We start from the raw sequence: 22,458 nt of genomic DNA on the forward strand, positions 1-22,458 counted from the left end.
AAAACTTACAGGCTTATTTTTGAAAGAGAAGGATACCCATCATTCGACACAAATTGGAAGATGGGCGTCCTTCTCACAGGGTAGCCCAAATCGGCATAATCGAAAGCCAATTTCCGTCGTGGGGAAAGCTTTCCGTCATGGGGATGACCAAAGTTCCTGGAAGCATGTTGGAGGCGTAGTGAAGGCGGGACTTGGGCGTGCCTAACACATAGGCGTCTTTGATCCATAATGGAAAAAAAAGGGCATCCCTGATGAGCACTTGGACGACTTTACCTGGTCCAGTTTTTCTTACAACAAGCCACAAAAAGGTGGCCAAACTGACCAGATGACTACTGGAGAGAATTGGGATGACCTCCCCTTACTCCCCTATTCAAGCTTCTCCTCCTTACTTACAAGTGCACCCGGTCTGCTGCTCCTTAATACCTCTCTACTCTCACCTCCCCCTACGTTCCTGCCTGCAACCTCCGCTCACACGACAAATCCCTCCTCTCAGTACTCTTCTCCACCATTGCCAACTCCAGGCTCCGCTCATTTTGCCTTGCCTCACCCTATGCCTGGAACAATCTTCCTGAATCCCTACGCCAAGCCCCCTCCTACCCATCTTCAAATCCTTGCTTAAAGCTCACCTCTTCAATGCTGCATTCGGAACCTAACCCTTCGAACATATAGGTTGCCCCAATCTGTCTGACCTTTCAGATTAACTGTACATTTGTCTTTTAGATTGTAAGCTCTTCGAGCAGGGACTGTCCTTCCATGTTAAATTGTACAGCGCTGCGTAACCCTAGTAGCGCTTTAGAAATGTTAAGTAGTAGTAGTAGTGGTCACTAACCCCCTCCCACCCTCAAAAAAGAACTTTAAAAATATTGAAACAAAAGATGGCCGCCCATCTTGTTTCGATAATACGGGTTTCCCCACCCCTTCGCCGTGACGTCCTGCGAGGATGTCCTCAGGAAAACTTGGGCGCTCCTTTCGGTTATGCCCCTCCACGTCTTGACTTTTTGGTTGCAGTACAGCACAAAACTTGTAATCCTCAAAAGAATGTTCCATCTGGAGTGAATGGTGCAAAGGTTTTCCTTGTACACTGTGTTTTAGGGCACCCTTGTGTTCAGTGATCCTCTTAATGAGATGATGTGCCATCTTGCCAATATATATATCAGTCCACAATGGCAAACTGCTGCTTATACCACACCTATACTCTTACAATCAGTGAACTTTCTCAGCTTAAAAGCTCTACTGGTGTTAGGATGTTCAAATATTTTAGTTTGCATACTGGCAGGACAGACTGAACAATTCTCACACTTATAAAGGGCAATTCTATAAATGGTATGCAAATTTCCACACACAAATTGTGCACTGTTCGATGTGTGCATAACTAAACTGGCTGAGCCAATCAGTGCCAATAAGTGGATGCTAACAATCAATTATTAGTGTTAATTGACAACAATTTGGATTTCCACATACATCTTGCTAAGCACTATTCTATAAAGATCTGTGCACAAATCTTATAGTGCGCATCTCAAAAGCGGGAGTGGTCATGGAAGAGGCATGGTGGGGCAGGGGTGTTTACTAAAGATGCACACAGTATTACTAATACCAGGGATCTGCACCTAAGTTATATGCCAGGATTTACACCAGGTGCTGGTGTAAATACTCACACCCAAGGTTTGACATGGATATCGGATCTAAGGGCTATTCTATAAGCAACACCCAACTCGGAGTTCCATTTATAGAATAGCACTCTGTGCAAAGTTTTTTTTTGCATCATTTACTGAATCTAGTCCATAGTGTCTTTATGGGCACTTGTCCTCTGTCTTAGGTTCTAGCAGAGCTGATGGGGCTAGCATATCCCTAAGGTTCTTCTGCCTTTTATTTGCTATTATTATTTTGTTAGAGAAATCACCAATATATTGAATTATATGACAATGTTTATTTAATAGTTTTATAATGTTTTTTGATAAGTGGTTGAATGACATTGTACATGCAATTTTGTCTTCCTGTGCTTTTTTGATTGGGTTTAAAACACACTGTCACTTGGTAAGTGCTGCACTGGATAACCTTTTTCTTTAAATCTTTCTTTCATCTCTGCTGTTCTTTTTTGGAAAGTCATAGGGTCAGAGAATAGTCTTTTTAATCTAAAAAATGGACTGTATTTGGTTTTAAAAGATTTATTATGACAGCTCTTATAGTTCAGAAGTTTATTTACATCAGAGCTAAACCTGTTGTTTGTCATATGTTATTAGAACGGCTAAAAACAGAATACTTTTTTTGTTAGATACAAATGTAAAGTTTCAGATACAATCTAAACTGTTCAAGCATTGATAGAAAAAAATTAAGTTCTCTGCTGTACCATGTCAAATCATAAAGACATCATCTATATAATGTTTCCATAAAAATATTATTTTTATATGGATGTATTAGAAGAACTCTCAAAGACTGCAACATATAAATTTGCCACCCATACTGGTGTCTTGATTTGTTGATAAAATGTATTCTGGAATGTAAAATAATTTTTAGTCAAAACTAAGGGCCCTATTTACAAAGGTGCGTTATCGTTCATTAGCACACACTATGTAAGCTGTAACCAGGGTCCTCCTTCCACGTGGGGGCAGGGCTAACCCTGCTTAGCTTTAGCTGTCTCCCTCCAAGGTATGGGATCCAAACCACCTCTCCTCTGTCTGGTAATCCTCCCAGTCTGGCCGCTCTCCGGCTGGCCTGAGCCTTTTTCCTGCTCACGGCAGGGACACACAAAAACTCAGCATTCTCATAGTTTCTTGAAAACACAGGTTTTTATTTTCTCAGAACCCTTTTCTTCTATACAGCATTAATTTTCACCTAGTTTCATCACCAACAATGAAAGATTCAGTTCAGGTTTTCACATTCACCTTCTCAACACAGTTCAATCTTAAATCAGAATACCACAAAGCAGTAAATTCTTGCCTTGTTCCCAATTGTAACATAACCCTCACAGGCACTATCTTCTATCCTCAGATAGTTAATGGGTTAGCTTTTTCCACCAGCTCCTTCCCAACTGTATTATTTTCTCTTCTCCAACTGTCCACAGTTTTGACCATACTGACGCCACAAAACCTTTTACCTTTCCTGCTAGAGTCTGAGCAAGACCTGAGACCTCCATGCACTCCTCCTCCCCCTCTTCCCCTACTTCCTCTTTATCCATTCCATGTCTTCCTCCGCCCAGGGTTCCCCCAGCTGCTGCTCATGCCCTTGATCAGAACTCATTTCCCAATCATTCACTCCTCCCTCCATTTCCTGAGAGTCCTGCCCAGTGGTTTCTGGGGATGGTAATTTCTTTCCCTAACTAGTGGTTTCACTGGCAGTTTGGCCACTAGAGGGCGAACTTTTTGTCTAGAAGGAATTAGTGAAGGAGACTCATTACATCTAAAGGGAAAACTTCTCTCCCCGTCCCTGTTTCAGCACTACCGGAACTAGACTCCTTTCAGACCCCTCACAGCACCCATAGGAATATTGTGGGTGCCTACACAGTTAGTGCGTGCTAATGAACGCTAGCACGCCTTTGTAAACAGGGCCCTAATGTGATTTCAATAATAAATTCTGTTGGCACACTCAACTGTGAATCCCTCTTAGATAAAGTGTCTCCAATAATTCCTATTACTTCCTTCTGCAGGACGTTTGTATACAATGATTTAACATCTAGGGTTATTAGCCAAATTTCCCCTTCACACACAATGTTGTTAAGAGTATTTATAATATCAGTGGAGTCACATGTGTAAGATGGTATTCTACAAACAAATGGTCTCAATAACTGATCTACAAAGGTAGAGAGAGGCTCAAGCAAGGATCCAATAGCTGAGATGATAGGTCTGCCTGGCAGTAACTGTACGTTTTTATTAATGTTTGGTAAAATATATATAGCTGGGATTATGGAATGAGATACAGTTTAAAAAATCAAATTCCATAAGATAACCTGCTCTTTTGGCAATGTCAGAGTGGTGATTTTTTTTCTTTCACTTTAGGGGTAGTATCTGCTTTTCAGTTTCTTATAAAAGGAGGTGTCGCTAAGTTGTCTATTTATTTCAGAGATATAATCACATCTGTTCATCACTACAACTGGTCCTCCCTTATCTGCAGGTTTGATTATAATGAACTCATCTCTTTTTAGTGTCCGTATAGCTTGTCTTTATTTTTATGTTATGTTGTTGAAAATCCTGCTCGTTTTTTCATCCAATTGAGTAATATTATTAAGGATCAAGGTTTCATATATCTGTATAAATGGATTGACAAGAGCCAGGAGGGTTCCATTTACTGTTATTTTTTTACCACTGAATAATTTGTACTGTATGCTATCTTATTAAAAAAAAAAAAAGTCAATGATTTTCAACTTCCTTGTGAATTTACAAAGTTCAATCCTAGTTTTAAAGATATTGTAACTAGGAGCTGGTATAAATGACAGACCTTTCTGTAGGATACTTCTTTCTGTATAATGTAAGGTACAATTGGAAATATTGACAACTCTGTTTATCCTAATATCTCTGCTGTTGGTTGTAGTAAGTTCTTGTTTGAAACACTATCTCTCTCTTCTTGTCCCTCTGCCTCTCCCCTTCCTCTGTGTAGTATTGTGCTCACCCTTTGTGCTGGGCTTTCTATCATGGAGTTCTTCCTCCATAATTTTCATAGTTGAAAAACCTGCTCATTAACCTGTGTGTCAATGGTTGTACATGGAGATGGTATAGTGTAAAGTGATGCTGAGGGATCAAAAATATCATCTGTGTCACTATTAATTCTCCTTGTATTCTCCTTTTGTTAGATATAATAGATTTGTAGTTAGTTATTTATATATGAGGGAGAACAGATATACTGGAGTCTGGGGCCTTGTACCCCAATATACAATGGATATATACTGCTTTGTTTATAGTCAGCTTTGTCCCTTCTAAAATATTCATACTTATTTAGCTTCAGTTTTTTTTACAGAACTGTTCTAAGTTCTTTTTTAATCATAGAGAATATCAAAACAATCATCATTATACTTTAAAAACTGATGTTCTTTATCAGGTTCATCTTTTACCTTTTCTTCCCTTTTCTTGACAGTTTGAATTAGTAATATCATTACGTTATCATATCTGTTGCTTATATTCTGCTAACACCAATTAGTTCAACTTGGATTACATTAGAAGAGACCAGGACAGTATCTCAGGAATTACATTAATTCACAACAATACTATAGAATATCACAAATATACATCCAATATCTGACTCTTATCTAGGTCTGCAGCCTTCATTGTTCAGTATCACTAGTGGGGCCATGGGACTCAACTCAGTTTGTCTGCCAGGACATTGCCTCAAAACAGTCCATTTTCACATTCTGACAGTCTTCCATCACAAAAGGTATGACCCCGTTTCTCCCTGCTTGTCTATGTAATACATGGCCAACTAGTTGCCTGTTTGAACCAGGATGACCTTGTTGGACAACCAGTTGAAGCCTTTACAGGATTCTAAACAGCTTAGTTCTAGGAAGTTTATCTGATGAAGTCTTTCCTGAGGGGAACATACACCCTGGGTGTGAAGCCCATCCAGATTCACTCCCCAGCCTAGTTTGAATACATCTGTTGTTAGTTTCTTGAGTTGGAAAAATTTGGAAGAGGATTCCTTTTGCCAAATTGGGGCTCATCCTTCAGGACAAAAAGAGTCCCATTGATCTCCTAGAGCTTTCCTGTAGACTGAGTCCACTGGAATAAAATCCCTGTCTTCTTTCCTGCAGCGGAACAGGCTCGATTGCATTAGCCTGTGAGAGGGAAGCGAGTCCTTTGTAAGTATATCCAAATACTGAGAGCTTAACTATGATACTCTTGGTGAGTAATTTTGGAGGCCAGTCTGCCAAAATAGTCGCAACAAAATCAAATTACTTTATATGGCAAAAATACCCTGGCTGAGTCACCCCATCTTTTATGGGTTCTTTCACCATTTATCTGAGCATAACTCTTTGACAGGCATCCATGATCTTTCTACTTTGTTCTGATTCTGCATAAAGGACCTTCCAATCTGCATCCAGCAGGTTGAAAACTCCAAGCAACAGCACCTCTCCTTTTAATCCCAGCTTTTGGATATCTTCAACCAGATCTTTCACCAGGTTCTCTGTTTGTGTTGGAGATCTGTATACAACAACCATGTGGATAAAGTTTTCATCCTCTCTTTGCAGGATTATTCATAATGCGTCCTCATTCCCCCCCCCCCCCCCCCCCCACCATTACAGCCACTTTAATGTTGGTTTTAAAATTCTGATGCATTTTACTTTGAAAGCAATAAACATGGTTCACATCAAACTGCATCATGTGACCCAGCCAACCTTATGGCAGTTATAAAGCAAAAGGGAACATTCAATCAATCAAAATTGCCCTGTTTGCAGATAGAGAGCTATATAGCTATTAATACCATTGCTTTTATGGTATAATCAGTCCATGTGTGGTAACAGTCTTCAACAGTTATATATACCCACAGTAATACCTATGGACTTATACCTGATCTAATATATATGAAATAGATTGTATCTTCAGCAAAATAGTAGTGATGGTGTCACAAAATGCCTAGCCACCCACCTGGGGTTACCCCGCAGCCACTTAGAGGGTCTATCCCCAGCACAGCTCAGGTCAGCCTGCACCTGCTGCTTGTGCTCTACACTAGCATCCTCCTCCCACGAACTGGGTCCCAACCGCCTCTGGGCAAGTCTCCCAATCTCAAATGATCCCCAGTGATTTCTAGGTTACTGGAGCCACATTCCCAGTGGTCCCACAGTTCCAAGAAAACACTCACAGACCCAACAGACAAACCACCAGGATTCTTTATCAGTCCAGACCAGCAGAGAGAACAAACATAATTGATCCATATTTCAGTTACCTGTTATTGTTTGCTAATTGCACATTTTTTGTGCAATTCTATGAGAATAAACAAAATTTACACTAACTAAACATCTATATACTGTCTAAACTGTACCTGGGAAGGTCAGGACATATAACTGTGAACTGTTCACAGAGCCTCAGCAAAGAGATCTGTCTCTCTTTCCTCTCAGGCTAAGACTGAAACAACAGTCAGCACTACTGGGTAATTTTCAAAACTCCAAGCCAATCAGAGCCCAGAACAGTCAAGTTTCAAATAAAAACTGGCTACATTACTACAGACACTTCCTGTTATCTGTGTGCCAAATAAAGAAAGACAAGTCAGTCTTCTGTAACAGCTTTAAGCATAAACATGCACCATCTGCTGGCCAAACAGATGCAGGAAAATATCCAATACATTTTACATGCTTAAAACACACTGGGCTTCTTTTACTAAGCAGCAGTAAGCCCAACGCAGGCTTACCACTCCCTATACAGGAAGTACTGCTGGAGTGTACCTGGCGGTAATCGAGCAGTGCTGCGTGCTGCCTGGTTACTGCCGGGTTAACACAGGAGCTCTTACTGCCACCTCAGTGGGTGGTGGTAAAGCTCCCCCCCCCCCTGAAATGGCCACGTGGCAAGTGCTTTACTTGCCATATGGCCATTTCCTGCAGGAAGGCAAGACTTCCCTTTTACCAGCTGTGGTATAAGGGGGCCTCGATGTGCGTGTTAACAGGAGCAGGTCAGAAATTCAACAAATAGAAAAATGCCTATTTTTAGGGCTTTGGGCCAAATTCTAAATGGCACCTTAAAATTCAGCACTGAAAAACCATGAGCTTAGTGTAATTCTATAAACTTTGTCTAAAGTTAGGTGTAGTTTACAGAATATGCTCACATGCTGTTCTTGTGACTAAAATTTAGGCACACCCATTTAGGCCACCTAAAACCAGGCCTAAATACCTGCACCTAAGTTAGGCGCTGATCAGATGTGTTCCATAATAATGCGCATAGTTTTCTGAAATGCCCACAACCTGCCCATTCCATGCCCATGGCCACGCCCCCTTGTCAGATTCACGCATTAGAATTTACATGCAATGTGTTATAGAATATGCCTAGAAAGTTATGTGCATAAATTCTAATTAAAGGCAATTAGTGCCACTAATTGGTTAAGTACCAATTATCAGTGCTGAATCAATTAAGTTGTGCGTGCAATGCCATGCAGCCAAATTAGTGTCAACAACTTAAGGCACCATTTTTAGAATTTGGAGGTTAGCACACAGGGAAGTCCTGCATTAGGGCACACTAAGCCCGTTTACTAGTGCAACTTAATAAAATCTCCCCTGTGTTACCATAACCAGCAGGTTTTCCATGACTACTAATTAGCACGTGGCCATGAGTGCATGAATCCTTAACACCATCTATTTATTAGGCGGTAAGGGCTCCTGTGCTAACCCTGTGCTAATCTGGCAGCTCGCGGTGATTTACCTGTGCTACCCAATTAATGCAGGGCATGCCTGCTCTTCCCCTCAAAACACACCTCCCTGCTAGAAATAATACCTATTTTTTTAGTGTGTGGGCAGCATGTACCGATTCTAAAACTACCACAGGATATGCTCCTTTTAACCTGCAGTAAGCATATGTTAGTGCTTACCACAGCTTTGTAAACGGACCCCCCCTTAACTTTTATTCTCTTCACTTGCCTGGGCTACCCTTGACTAGTGAGGGGATAGCTGATTAGAGTTAAGTTTGAGAACGGGGCCTATCAAATAAAATCTGCATGAAATATACCAGTTAATGATCTTCTTCCCCTTATTGTATTCATATTGCAAGCTGAATGAGTTTTTTGTCTGTTTCCAAATAAGTCAGCACCCTAACTGTAGTCTCTTTTAAATCAATATCAGGAACCTTTCAGCTCAACTTCTTAATATTAACTATTGCATACCCTGACTGCCTGCTTGCTTTAACATTAAAATTAGCAAACAAAATGTGAACCATCCACATTTAGAAGATTTAACTGGAAGAGCCTGAACCTTCATGGTCAGATAATTACTATTCTTTCATTATTCAGGTCTTTATCTCTTCAAATGTATTTGATTTTCCCAAATCCCACGTCCTGATATTTTTTTACACACCATCATAGTCTTGACGTCCTGAAGTCATTAGTCCACTTTCCACTTCTTTTTGTGCTTTGATTTTCCCAAACACATATCTTCATCCTGTGCCTGATTTAATTATGTATGATTACTAGTTTGAGGTCAGCTTTACTATCAAACGAAAAGATTTGCTTTTCTGGTTGAACCCTCATTGTTCTTCCTTGCTTTGCAGACTTATTGTCTGGCCCTACCTATTAAGTGGAAAAAACTTTATAGATTCATCCATTTGTGCCTGAAAATAGCTTACTCAGATTTTAATAAACCTCTTGAGAGAGAGAGAGAGAGAGAGAGAGAGAGAGATAATGTATAAATATACATCATGAGCACGTTTCCAAAAAATTAAATCTGCAATATATACATATCCTACCACATTGCTCTCTTGATATTTAACATTATACCTCCTTCTGACTCCAATATTTAAACATCACAGTCAGTGTTGACTTCAAACACTGACTGCATCATTTAAATTTATACTTGGATATTCAGCACCTGGATACCAATTCTACATATCTGGGTAGAAGGTGGCTACTGGAAGGTATCCTAGTACTGCCATTATTCAACAATGGTACCCAGATGACTATTCGGACAAGAATGAGCAGCAAAACATTAGATAAGTTCTGGCTTTGTATTAGCTCCACCCTTGGACTGCCCCAATACTACCAGATAGTGCCAAGGTGGTCAGACGACTTTTAGTGGCAGTATACAGACAATGCCACTGAAAATCATGAACTGGACTTGGTAAGAATACTGGAGAAACCTACCTAAGGGGCCCTTTTACGAAGCTGCGGTAAAAGGGGACCTGCTCTAGCAGAAGCAGGAGTTTTTGTTTATTTATTTATTTGTTACATTTGTATCCCACATTTCCCACATATTTGCAGGCTCAATGTGGGTTACATAGTACCGTAACGGTGTCTGCCATTTCCGGTATGAACAAATACAAGGTGATATTGTGGTAGAATAAGGTTCATTTATGGTAAATACATTGGGGGAACTTAGAGAGGAAGAAGAAGCGTTAGGATATGTCCATTATGGTCTTTGGTTTCGTTGCATCGCAGGTACCCAGGATTTTATGTTGGGTTGGTGGGGTATGCCTTTCTGAACAGGTTTGCTTTTAGTACTTTTCAGAAATTTAGGTGGTCGAGCGTAGTTTTTACTACTTTTGGCAGTGCGTTCCATAGTTGTGCGCTTAAATAGGGAAAGCTGGATGCATAAGTTGATTTGTATTTGAGTCCTTTGGGGCTTGGGTAGTGGAGATTTAGGTATGATCATGCTGATCTTGTAGTGTTTCTGGGTGGCAGGTCTATGAGGTCTCATGCTGAGGCCCCTTTTCACCGCAGCAGGTAAAAAGGGTGAAAAAAGAAATGGTCATGCGCTAAGATTGCCCTTACCGTGTGGCCATGCAGGGAGGAGCACTTACTGCCACACATTGAGGTGGTGGTAAGGGCTCCCATGCTAACCCCGCGGTAAAAAATAGGGACCTATTTTCCCTAGCATTGGAAATGCCGTGCACTGGGGGTGGAACTACCGCCGGCATCTGCGTTGGGCTGGCTGTAGTTCCAGGATTGCCATGTGGTAAGCCTTCAGTGGGCTTACCGCTGCTTAGTAAAAGGCCCCTATATTATTAAGCCTGTACTGAAAAAATCTGTCTGGATCCCTGCAGCAATTCAAAGACTTTCCTATAGCTCCTCCAAGCTATAAAACAAGAAACACCTTCCAACCAGAAGCAAGAAAGGATGAGTAGAAAAACTTAGGGGTCTTTTACTAAGGTACGCTAGTGTTTTTAGCTCTCAATATAAATCAGCTGGCGCTAAATGCTGAGATGCCCATTATATTCCTATGGGCATCCCAGCTTGTAGTGGCAGCTGATTTTTAGTGCGAGCTAAGCATGCTAGCACATCTGACCCCATAAATTATTTTTTAAAAGAGAAATGAAAGCTGTGAGATCTAGTATCCTGACATTTAAACAGTGTCAAGAAATAGAAAGAACTGTAAAAACCAATATAAGAATTAAACCACAGAAAAAATGATGAGAATCAAGAAACCACCATGCCCCGGAAGCTTGAAGGGGAAACCTGAGGGCCCCCCCCCCCCCTCCACCACTGTGGCCAGAAACTCTGTTGTTTATATGTTTATTGCCATACCAAAGCACACCAATATAATAGAACCTAAGAAGATAGGTTTAGAATACCAGCCTGATCTTAATAAATCATGCACAACATGATAAATATGGAATATGATGGCAGATAAAGACCACATTGTCTATCCAACCTGACAATCTGCACCAACTGGTCAGCTGTAAAATCCCTTCTCCTACTGAGATCTTCTGTGCTTGTCCAATGATGATTAACAACATATTATTCTGACTATCAAGGCTTATCTTTAAAACTATTCAATGGACTATATTGAAGTTTTTTTTTTATTGATGTTGTCTATTTTTAATTTTTATATTTAAACTTCCATTGAAATTTAAATTAAAAAAATAACAAAAAAAAACAACAAACCCCACAAAAACAATATCTTTCTCAAGACAGAAGCAAGAGACAAATGACATTATTCCATTACATTATTTCCGCAACAACCCAAATAGTTCAGTGCAGATCACAGAGAAGAGTAACCACGTAAACCATGTAAGCGAACAAAGCATAATAGAATATGAACACTACAATAACAGTGCTACAACACAGAGATGACCTAAATCAATTTTGGGATAAAAATTTCTTACAAAGAAAGGTTTTTAGTAATTTCCTAAAAACAAAATAATTTTGGATTTTTCTCCTATGTAAAGGAATTGAGTTCTAAATGGCTGGCATTTGATATAGAAGGCTGGCCAAAAAGCTAGTTAAGGGCTAGGTTTACTGAGCGATGCTATGGGCGTTAGTGTTTTTAATGCGCATAAATGGTGTACGCACATTAAATGCTAATGCGCCCATAGAAATTTATAGGCGCATTAGCATTTAACACGCCTTAAATTTACAGGCGCATTAAAAATGCTAACGCACCTTAGTGAACATACCCTTTAGATCTCAACTTACTGGGAGTAGGATAATGAAGTTGTAGATTTTCTGTGAATATTCTTGAACAGATTCTTTTGACATCCTGCAAAAATACTATTGCAATAATCCAAAATGGACAGAAGTAAACAGTGAACAACCAATTGGAACGTATGGCTGTCTAACAAATTACGGATTTCTCTGAGCTTTTTTCTCCAGGCCTTGTGTTTGGGGGGGCAGACTTAGGTTTGATATGTCCAGGAGAAAATCCAGGACCTGTCAAACCTTCTCTGCTATTTGACTGGTCTGGGCTTTTTTTTTTTGACAGCCCGAACCTGTCAAACAACTTCTGTGGAAGGATTGTGCCTTGGGTGCATGCACAGGCACAATCCCCCAGCAAAAGTACCCCTATGATCAGAGCTAATACATACCTCCTGTAGTAGTGGTATGTCCTCCTGTGCCCTAGGAATATGAATATATATATTTTTTTTATTTTGGGCAGCATCAGCATGGCTAAGATGAGGGTATCGTCCTCGCTGAAGTTGGGCTGCCAACTAGCGGACTCCATTTGTCACACTGTCCTTGCTGTGAATTATCGATGTGGGAAATAGGCACATTGTTGCATTTAGGCACCAATATCTATGCATGTATTCAATAAAAGGCATGTTCTGTTTCATGCCCTTTAATTTTTATTTTTTTGTTACATTTGTACCCCGCGCTTTCCCACTCATGGCAGGCTCAATGTGGCAGGCGATGGAGGGTTAAGTGACTTGCCCAGAGTCACAAGGAGCTGCCTGTGCTGGGAATCGAACTCAGTTCCTCAGTTCCCCAGGACCAAAATCCACCACCATAACCACTAGGCCACTCCTCCACTCCACATGCAAAAATATTGGCACCCATATTTGGACGTATGCCCTCCTGGCTGGGAGCCTTTAAAGAATTTACTCCTAAGTGTGCAAGGTACATGCACTAAAAATAGAGATTTTACCTTCTGAAGTGAGCAGTGTCAAGAGAATCACATTAACTCCATATCACTGGTATGGTTAAAAGAGAGCACATGGTTCAAGTAAGGCAGAGGAAAGTCACAAATAGCTAATAAGTGATGGCATAAAAGACACCTGAAGGAGGCACATGAAGGAGTACACAAAGGAGCACAACATATATAGAAGAATGGGCAAAGCAACATTAGTTCAATAAAATAAATCATGCCATTAATATCTCAGAGTGCATAACACAAATTTAAACTAGTTCCTTGAGTCCTCACAGGACAGTATAATCTTTAGGGTCACTCTCATGTTTGGAACTAAGATAGATAAAATAGCAGTAATGAAAGCTTATTTTGTTTAGAAAGATGAATGTTTCCAGTCATGTCAAGGGCAACTAAAATGAGGAGGAGATGACTTCTGCAGCTTAAAATCAAGTGTTAGCTATGGATGCTATCGGCTTAAAAAAAAAAGGTTTTCTTGTAGGTGTTTTATCTCCTATCAGGGATTAAATTATGTTTACACTAATCCTTCTCAACTGAAGGCTTTTTTTGATGAATAAGTAGTTGTTGAAGTTTTTAAAAAAAAATAAGATATTTAAGTAGCAGCCATTTTGATGGAGGAACCGGTAGGGGCAGGAACGACTGGGATAACTCCTGCCCTGAAGAGGCCACTAGACCACTAGGGCAGTAAAAAAGGTTTGCTGATTTCGTTTCGGTCGGCCTCTAGTAGAGTTGGTGTTTACTTGATTAACTAACCGAGTAACTGCCCAGATAAAGCTAGTACCGCACTATCAACCATACCAAGATATTTATTTATTTATTTGGATTTATTTACCGCCTTGTTGAAGGAATTCACTCAAGGCGGTGTTCAGTAAGAATAGATCAAACATGAGCAATAGGCAATTACAGCAGTAAAAAAATATTCAAATAACAATATAAAGTATGGCATGATATACTACTTACAGTATCAACACAATACGTAATAGAACATTATTATTGATAGTGAAGGGTAAAGCAAAGATGTAACATATGGATAGGTAAGAAAGAAGGAAGAGTTAGAAAGTAAGGTGACTAATTTACAGAAAGTTGCACATGAGGTCAGAGAGATGGTTACATATTATCTCAGTTAGGGTAGGAGTGGATAAACATGTCCTGCTGCAGTATGTGCAGCCCGAGTCGCTCTGATATACAGCAGCATCCAAGCTATGTGTGTTATTCCGCATCCATGGTATCTGAATTCCAGTGCTGAATATCTAGGTATAAAAATGTTGCGTTGGCTGGCATTTAAAGAAACACTGACCACCATGGGCTCAAAATTAACCCCAACCCCCCCATGTCACTCTCAAGCTTTGGAAATGATAAAAGTGACTGAAGTGAAAGCTCTCATTCTGCTGAACAAAAAAGAATCATGGTTGTGGCTGATGTTGCCAAAACCATAAAGTATTTTTTCACAAAGCACATAATACTAGAAACTATGTAGGCCAGGGATGGTTTGGTTTTTTTTTTTTTTAAATCCTGTCAGTATTTGTGTCACTATCAACAATAATATAAAGTGTGATAGTCCAGAGTTTTGTTGTGTTGATTTAAGTTTCCTTTTTTTTTCAGTATGTTTATTTTGCCCCTTTGGTTTTTGTATCTGGTCTTATACAGGGTGAGGCAAAAAAAAAAACTAGCGATTTTTCCTCGTTAAAAATGTTCAAGATAAAACATTAAAATAAAGTTGTATGCAAGCAATACAGTTAACAATGTGCAGAATTTTTCAGTCACTGAGAAAGCTCAAAGTATCCTCCCACAGCTTTAATACAGGCCTTCAGTTGCTTTGGAAAGTTCATAAAAGCCTTCTCAATCAGTCCCTGTGGCAGGCTGTCCCAGATCATCTGCAGCCCATGATTGCCGTTCTGATCTGAAATGCTTATAAAGAAATTATCTATAAATTATCATATTATCAAATACAAATTATTGTTTATAAAAATCTATGTCACTGTGATACCATCAACAGTAAGCTGGTACCCCATTTTTATTTTTAAATAACGATAGTTTTACAGTACAAACATTTTTGAACACATGAAATTCATTGGGTGGTCACACTAAAAAGTCTGTAACTTCACCCAGTTTAAAGATAATCCCATTCCATTTGGCACATAAACACAGATAGTAAAAATAAATAAAGCTATAAAATTTCACTTTGAAATTCCAAGCAGTTGCTGAGAAACAGTAAAAAACCTCTCGGGGGTTACTTTTTTTTGCTTCACCCTGTACATTTGAGGACTGTGATATTCTTTTTAAGCTCTATATTTGTGGCTCGGTTGGTCTTTCCATGTTCTATTCTTCAAACACAACTTTGAATGAACAAACTGTAGTAGAGGTTCCTGTTCTGGTGTGTGTGTGTGTGTGGGGGGGGGGGGGGGGGTGCATCCTTTGATGAAACCAATTTGTGCTTAGTTAACATCCTCAAAGCCTTTTAGAACTTAATTTCAGTTTTCTATCCTTTGTACAGCTTTTAATCTCAAATATAAGCCAATGAACAGGTTTTCATTTTAAAGTACATTTTTCACAATTTTTTCAGGCTTTGGAAGATCATGTTTGGGACCTTTTGTGTGAAGCAGATAAGACACAGGAGGAAAACAAAGACCAGAGCCAGGTGTATGAGGCCATGGCAAAAACTCTTGGGGAAGCCTGGACAGCCCTTGTCAGAATGCTCAAAAAGCGAAGAGATCTTCTCAACCTGACCTCTGAGTTTTTTGACTGTGCACTTGAGGTTTGTATGTCAGATGATCATTCACTAGCAATTTAAACCCTCAGATACCTTGCATTAATCTCTTATAACTAATAGGAATTTTTTTGATTTTTGAAAGCACTCAATGGACGTTCTCTCAGAGATGTGTGACATAGCTTAGTATGGTTTTGTTTTAATGCTTTCTCTTGTTGCATTTTTGCTCTAGTTCGCAATCATCATTGACCAAGCAGAGGATTTTCTGCAAGATGCCCCACATTTTGAAAATGCAGATTATTTGAAAGAAATTCTCCAGAAGCATCAGCACCATGCAAAAGGCAAGTTATCTTTTCTCATTTCTGTTAGAGTCTTAGGTATGTATGCTGAAGATATAAAAACTGGTCAGAATCCCTTGATGAAGAGGGGTTGCACATCACTGGGTGTGGATTGAAGCCCAGTTCAAAAAATGTGCTTGAATTTGATAGCATATACTTTGCAGTCAAATGCAAAGCACTGATAAGGAAGGAAAAGAGAGACTTTAAAAAGAAGATTGCGTTGGAGGTATAAACACATAATAAAAACTTTTTTTTAAGGTATAGTAGAAGCAATTAGCCGGTAAAAGAATCGGTTGGACTGCTAGATGTCCGAGAAATAAAAGGAGCACTCAGGCAAGACAAGGCAATAGCGGAGTGACTAAATGAATTCTTTGATTTGGTCTTCACTGAGGAAGATGTGGGTGGGGGCAATACCAGTGAAAAAAAAAACAAGACTGCCCCCAAAGAACAACACATATTTTTATTATCATCAATAAATTGTTGCCCCTGGTTGGAATTACATTGGTCTTCCCCAATTGTTTTTCTTTTTCTGCTTGATATAGGAAAAATTACAGAAACATGAATAATAATAATATTGTGAAGTCATTAACTTTTGATAAAGAGGAAGATATGAAAAAAACATTAATAACAATAAAAATTGACTATCAGATACACTGCATGTACACATTTTAATTAGACATGTGACTATGAATGGGTTTGTAAATCTTGTATATAAGATTGTATAGGTGACCATAGCTTCTTTTTGCTTGGTAACGCTCCATACATTTCTGCTAATGCAAATTCCATTTTCTGATGTTGAAGTACATACTACCACCCAAAATGGACATTTAGAAGCTGTGCTGTTTTCCAATTTGACAAGATGAGTTTCTGAGCAATTGTCAAGAGGGTGTCAAATAATTTAGTCTGCTGGTCTGTAAGTGATATACTGTATGAGAGGAGGAATATTTGAGGATAATTAGTGAATATAATATATCACAATGTGTTAGGAAAATCTTTTTCTTTATGGACCATGCATCTTTCTAGAAGGTTAATACAGGAGCACATTGAAAGATCATATGCATAAAAGTACCAGCTTCCAAATTACAATTCCAACATTTAGATGTAGTTAATCCATCTGTGGACAGTTTGGGAGGTGTCCAAATGGCTCTCTGATAAACAAAATATATGGATTGCAGAGTTGATGCTGATGCCTGAGGTCTTATTATTGAAGACCATAATTGTGACCATTGCTCCTTAGAGATATTTTGGTTAATGTCTGATTCCCAAGCTTTCTAAAGGCCTTGAATGTGATTGTATGAAGATATGATGATCTGTTTATATATTGTAGATGCTATTTGACCAGCAGCAAGAAGTATTTTTGCAGTAGAGTAAATAGTTGGCATTGCATCAGTGAGATTATTAAGAGACTGTTTGGTATCCAAACAACGTTGTAGTTGAAATCATTTAAAACTTAATTATTTGACAAGGAAAAATGCTGTTGAAGATTTTAAAATGATAATATGGATTTTTCATTTGCCAGAATATCCTTAATAGTCCAGATTCCTTTATCTATCCATTCTTCCAGAATAAAAGGAGTTTTCTTTACTAAGATGTGTGGATTATACCATAAAGACATATGAGCAGTTGAAATGACAGGATGAGTCAAATTCTAGAACACAGTATAATGTTGATGTAATAATCAGATTACATTTACAAATAGGGATAGAAGAACTACATATAGCATGTATGGTTTAAAAGGACTAAATACGTGCTCTTCCACTTCCATCCAATTGTTTTTCTTTGTTCTTGGGGAGATACCAGTGTCAGAAATGATATTAAATTGGGATGAGTCAGAGAAACAAATAAACATCTGTAAACCTGGAAGATGTAACAAACAATTTGATCAAAGTTAGACTAGCAAATCACCTGGACTAGATGGTATACATCCCAGTACTGAAAAATGAACTTGCAGCAGTATTGGGCAAGGGACTGGAGCTTGGGATGCAGAAGTGACACCTCATTGTGGGTGATGAGGGTTGGGAAAAAAAACTCCAATCTCCAAGGTCCTTCGGAGGACAACTCCAGAAGAAGAGGGAAACAGATCTACTTCAGCCAGTAAGGCATAATGAGAATCATGGTTCCCCAGTCCTGCCTGAGTTCACAGAGTCTTCCATATTAGAGGGATTGTAGGATATGTAAATACAATCAAGGAAAATGCATCTGATGCTAGCCTGCCATGTGATCTGAGCCTCGAACAGTACTGAGGGACCTTGTTGTTGATTTGCGTGGCAAAAATGTATACCGAGGGAGTGCCCATACTCAGAGACCACTCATGCACTTGCTTTCCTCTGCTCAGCCTTTCTGCCAGACTGTTGACCTTTCCAGTCAGGTATGTGGCTCAGAGTACTATGGAATACCTTGTGGCTCATTGTCACATCCCGACTGCTTCCTGACACAAGGGGTAGGATCCTTAGGAGCCGGCTCTGTGGCTGCTGTGGGTGCTTGAGCACCCCCAATATTGAACAAAGTTTTTGACTGTGTCCAGGGAGAGGTGATTTCTGTTGCATTTACTATCTCCAATAATTTTGAAAAGTTGGCTCCTATGGCAGGATCTTGTACCTCCTGCTTGTTGACATAGTACATAGCAACCTGATTGGCTGTTTGAATGAGAACAGTTTGGTTCAACAGCCAATCTCTGAAAGCCTTTAGAGCATTCCAGATCTCCTAGAGCTTTAGGAGATTGATGTAAAGCTGGGTCTCCTGAGAGGAAATCATCTATATAAGCTTTCCATCCCAGATTGGATGCATATGTGGTCAGAACTTTCTGGGGCAGAATAATTTGGAATGGGAGTAGCAGCCGAGCTAACTCTGGCATGACTGTGATGACATCCACAAAGTTCCCCATGGCCTGGCACCACTGGGCAGCCCGCAAATGGAGTCGTGCCATGGGTGTGACATACACCATGGAGGCCATGTTCCGGGGCAGAAAGAGCAGAGAACCAGCGAGCCGACACCCCCCCCCCCCCAGCATCTGCACCCAGGGCGGACCGCCCCACCGCCCCCCCCCCCCCCATTCCTACGCCTCTGTGTAAATCCCTGCATGTAGATTTAGGTGCACTAAGCCATATTCTAGAACTAGGTTCATACATTTTAGAACACCCATTTTTCCCACCCATAACCATGCCCCTTTTTGCCTGCGCATGTTAGAATTTCAGCGCACTTCACAGAATACACATAGTAAGTTGCACACCTAAATTCTAATCAGTGCCAATTAGTGCTCATTATTGCTTGTTAAGTGCTGTTATCAGTGCTCATTAGCTTGTTAAGCTTGTAAAATTACGTGCATTGTCATAGAATCCACGCCAATCTTTAGGCGCACTATGTAGAATCCTCGGGGTAAAAGTTAAATAGTAGTATAATACAGATAAATGTTATAAATAAAAAAAATGCAAACTTCAAAACATGATAAATAACTGTAGAGACATTAACTGTACATCCAGCTGGCTTTCACACCATTGTATTTTGGGGGTATCACCATCTTATAAATTATTTATGATCTTATATTTAAGTATGAAGTGGCAATTTTGGTGCCACAGCATCTATTTCAACACAGCTGCGGGTATCTCAAAAAAGATATAGCGAAATTAGAAATGGTTCAAAGAAGAGCGACTAAAATGATAAAGAAGATGGAACTACTCTCATATGAGGAAAGGCTAAAGAGGTTAGGGCTCTTCAGCTTGGAAAAGAGATGCCTGAGGAGAGATATGATTGAGGTCTACAAAATCCTGAGTAGTGTAGAACACGTAAAAGTGAACCCATTTTTTACTTTGTCATGATTGTGACTGGCTGTGCTCACCTCGCCCTCTGGTGGCCAGAACCGGTGGCTGACATAGACTGTCTTGCTGTCTCCCTACACATTCCAGACTTCCTTTCCGGTCCGGTCCAGATATTCTAGCCCTCCAGACTTGGTTTGAAGTTTGGCAGCTAGCCTCACCCTTAGGTGCCTTGAGATGTGAGCCTCAGCTGCCGATGGGCTTTATTAACCACCTGGAAACTTTCTGCTTTGCCTTTGCAACGCCAAATGTAGTGGTTGTTTGGTGCTGTTAGGAGCACTTCTGCCTGCTTTGCTTGAGCTTCCCTGATTTACCATTTTGGCTTCCTTGCTTTTCCCTTTTGGTGCTGTTAGGAGTACTTCTGTCTTGTTGGTGTGCTGTTAGGAGCACTTCTGTCTTCATGGTGTGCTATTAGGAGCACTTCTGTCTTGCGGTGTGCTGTTAGGAGCACTTCTGCCTCGCTTTGTCTGAGCTTCCCTGCCTTTCCCTTTTAGCTTCCCTGCTTTATCCTTTTGGTGCTGTTTGGAGCACTTCTGCCTTGCTTTGGTTCGTGCCTGTACGCCTTGTCTTGGTCCCTCTAGTGTGTGTCTGCCTTGTATTATTTCTCTAGTCCCCTCTGCCTTTACCTTCAGTCCCTGTTTAATCAAGCTTGTTGCTGTATCTTGTCACCTGAGGGAGTTCCCTCAGTCCTGATTCCTGGTCCCTGTTTATTCAAGCTTGCTTTAGAGTCCTATTCCCTGTGTGAGTTCCTGTATCCAGTAAGTCCTGCAGGCTGCCCGCACCTAGGGGCTCAACCCCTAGGGAACGGCGGTCAAGTGCAGGTGAAGTCCTGTTCCAGTCACGCTAGTTCTTGTATCCTGCTAGTGTTTCCTGATTCTGGTTCCTGCCTTGCCTGCCTACAAGTCCAGTTGGTCCAGTCCTTTTTGGAGGGTTTTGCCTGCTGCTGCTGCTCTTCGTCAGCAGCCCAAGGGCTCACGATTCCACACTGTCCTTGAGAACCTGACACTCTTTAAAATAGTACAAAGACTAGAGGACATGCAATTAAGTTGCATGGAGATACTTTTAAAACAAATAGGAGGAAATATTTTTCATTTGACAAATAGTTAAGCTCTGGAACTCGTTGCCAGAGGATGTGGTAACAATGGTTAGTGTATCTGGATTTTAAAAAGATTTGGACAATTTCCTGGAGGAAAAGTCCATAGTCTGCTATAGAGACAGATTGGGGGAAGCCGCTGCTTGCCCTGGGAGTGGTAGCATGGAATGTTGCTACTATTTGGGTTTCTGCCAGTTACTTGTGACCTGGATTGGTCAGTGTTGGAAACAGGATACTGGGCTAGATGGACCATTACTCTGACCCAGTATGGCTAGTCTTGTGTTCTTATGGTTGGGGAATCACCAGGTGCTCCTTTGGTACATACCAAGCCCCAAATCATCTCCAGCTTGCAATTTAAACGTCTTCTCTGAGGGTGCAGGTCGCTCCAGGAAGCACTGAAACTTTGCTGACTTTTTTTAAAATATTTTGTTTATTGCAATTTTTTGAAACATCAAATATAACATAGCGTTTTATCTATTCAATGATTCCCCTCCCCCCTAAACTTTGCTGACTTTTTGAGGTGGGCAAGTTGAAATGCTTCTTTAATAAGATTTGATTTGTCATGCCATCTTTAACATATCACTTCCTTTGTTCACTGTAGAAATCTAATTATAATTGTATAGGAAATTGGCTATAATAATGCATTATGGAAGACAATATTGTATCTTCCTGCTTTATTAATTCATCAGTTTAAATGGTCACTTTAGCTGATTAATGATATTCTGTCTGTCTACTTTGGGAACAGACTTTCTTGCATATCCAAATTATATTTCTTCATTTGTTCATTCCTTGACATCTACGGATCTCTCAGATGTATCCCTATTGGTACTCTGAGCAGTAGGATGCTGGGTAACCTAATTTAACCCCACCTTTTTGAGAATACGTTTTACCTTGCTTTAAACAAGACAGAGCACAGCTCTGCCTCAAAGATTGATTCACAATTTGCTACAGCAAAGGATCTACTCATTCCTCACACTGTTTAAGAAGCCCAGTAGGCTCTGAGTTCTAAGGAGTTGGCCTGCAACCTTTCAATATCCTTAATATATCATCTTCAGTTACCTCAATAAAATGATACAGAACTCTAAAATTGATAGCCTGTTCTTCATACTCCCCCCCATAGTCACATACAAATTGCTCCTGGAAAACCCTATTCAATCATTTTTACTTTATTCACAAAGTACCAATTAAGTTGTTCAGCTGACAAAAATGAGCTCCTCCCAGCTTCAAAACTAGAAGCACTACTAAATTTCTTCAAGGTCTTGAAAAGATGTTGAGATTTACTCCCTTCCAATTTTGTCTGATTCTGGTCATAAATCTGCTTAGCCAGCAAGAAGGAGTGAGGAGACAGAAGACGAGGAAGCCAAAGCCGGATGAAATAAATAAATCTTTATTGCTTGCAAAGTACTGCAAATATATTGTCAACTCTTTCTTTTTTTTTTTTTTTACATTTCCATGATTCAGTTGGAGTGCCTTCATCACAAGAGCCAAGCTTGTATAACAAACAGATATACAAATAAATGAATATAAATGTA

At 40.0% G+C, this 22,458-nt stretch overlaps 1 protein-coding gene across 1 annotated transcript in view; it reads left to right on the forward strand.

Annotated features, from left to right (window-relative positions):
* CCDC141 (coiled-coil domain containing 141) overlaps positions 1 to 22,458 on the forward strand; it is a 237,817-nt gene that overhangs the window by 18,250 nt on the left and 197,109 nt on the right. Inside the window, exons 4-5 of the mRNA XM_030210847.1 lie at positions 15,540 to 15,731; positions 15,916 to 16,024. Coding sequence (XP_030066707.1) covers positions 15,540 to 15,731; positions 15,916 to 16,024 — 301 coding nt within the window. The remainder of the gene's footprint in view (positions 1 to 15,539; positions 15,732 to 15,915; positions 16,025 to 22,458) is intronic.

The sequence above is a fragment of the Microcaecilia unicolor genome, chromosome 7 (assembly GCF_901765095.1).
Source record: "Microcaecilia unicolor chromosome 7, aMicUni1.1, whole genome shotgun sequence".
NCBI lineage: Eukaryota > Metazoa > Chordata > Amphibia > Gymnophiona > Siphonopidae > Microcaecilia > Microcaecilia unicolor.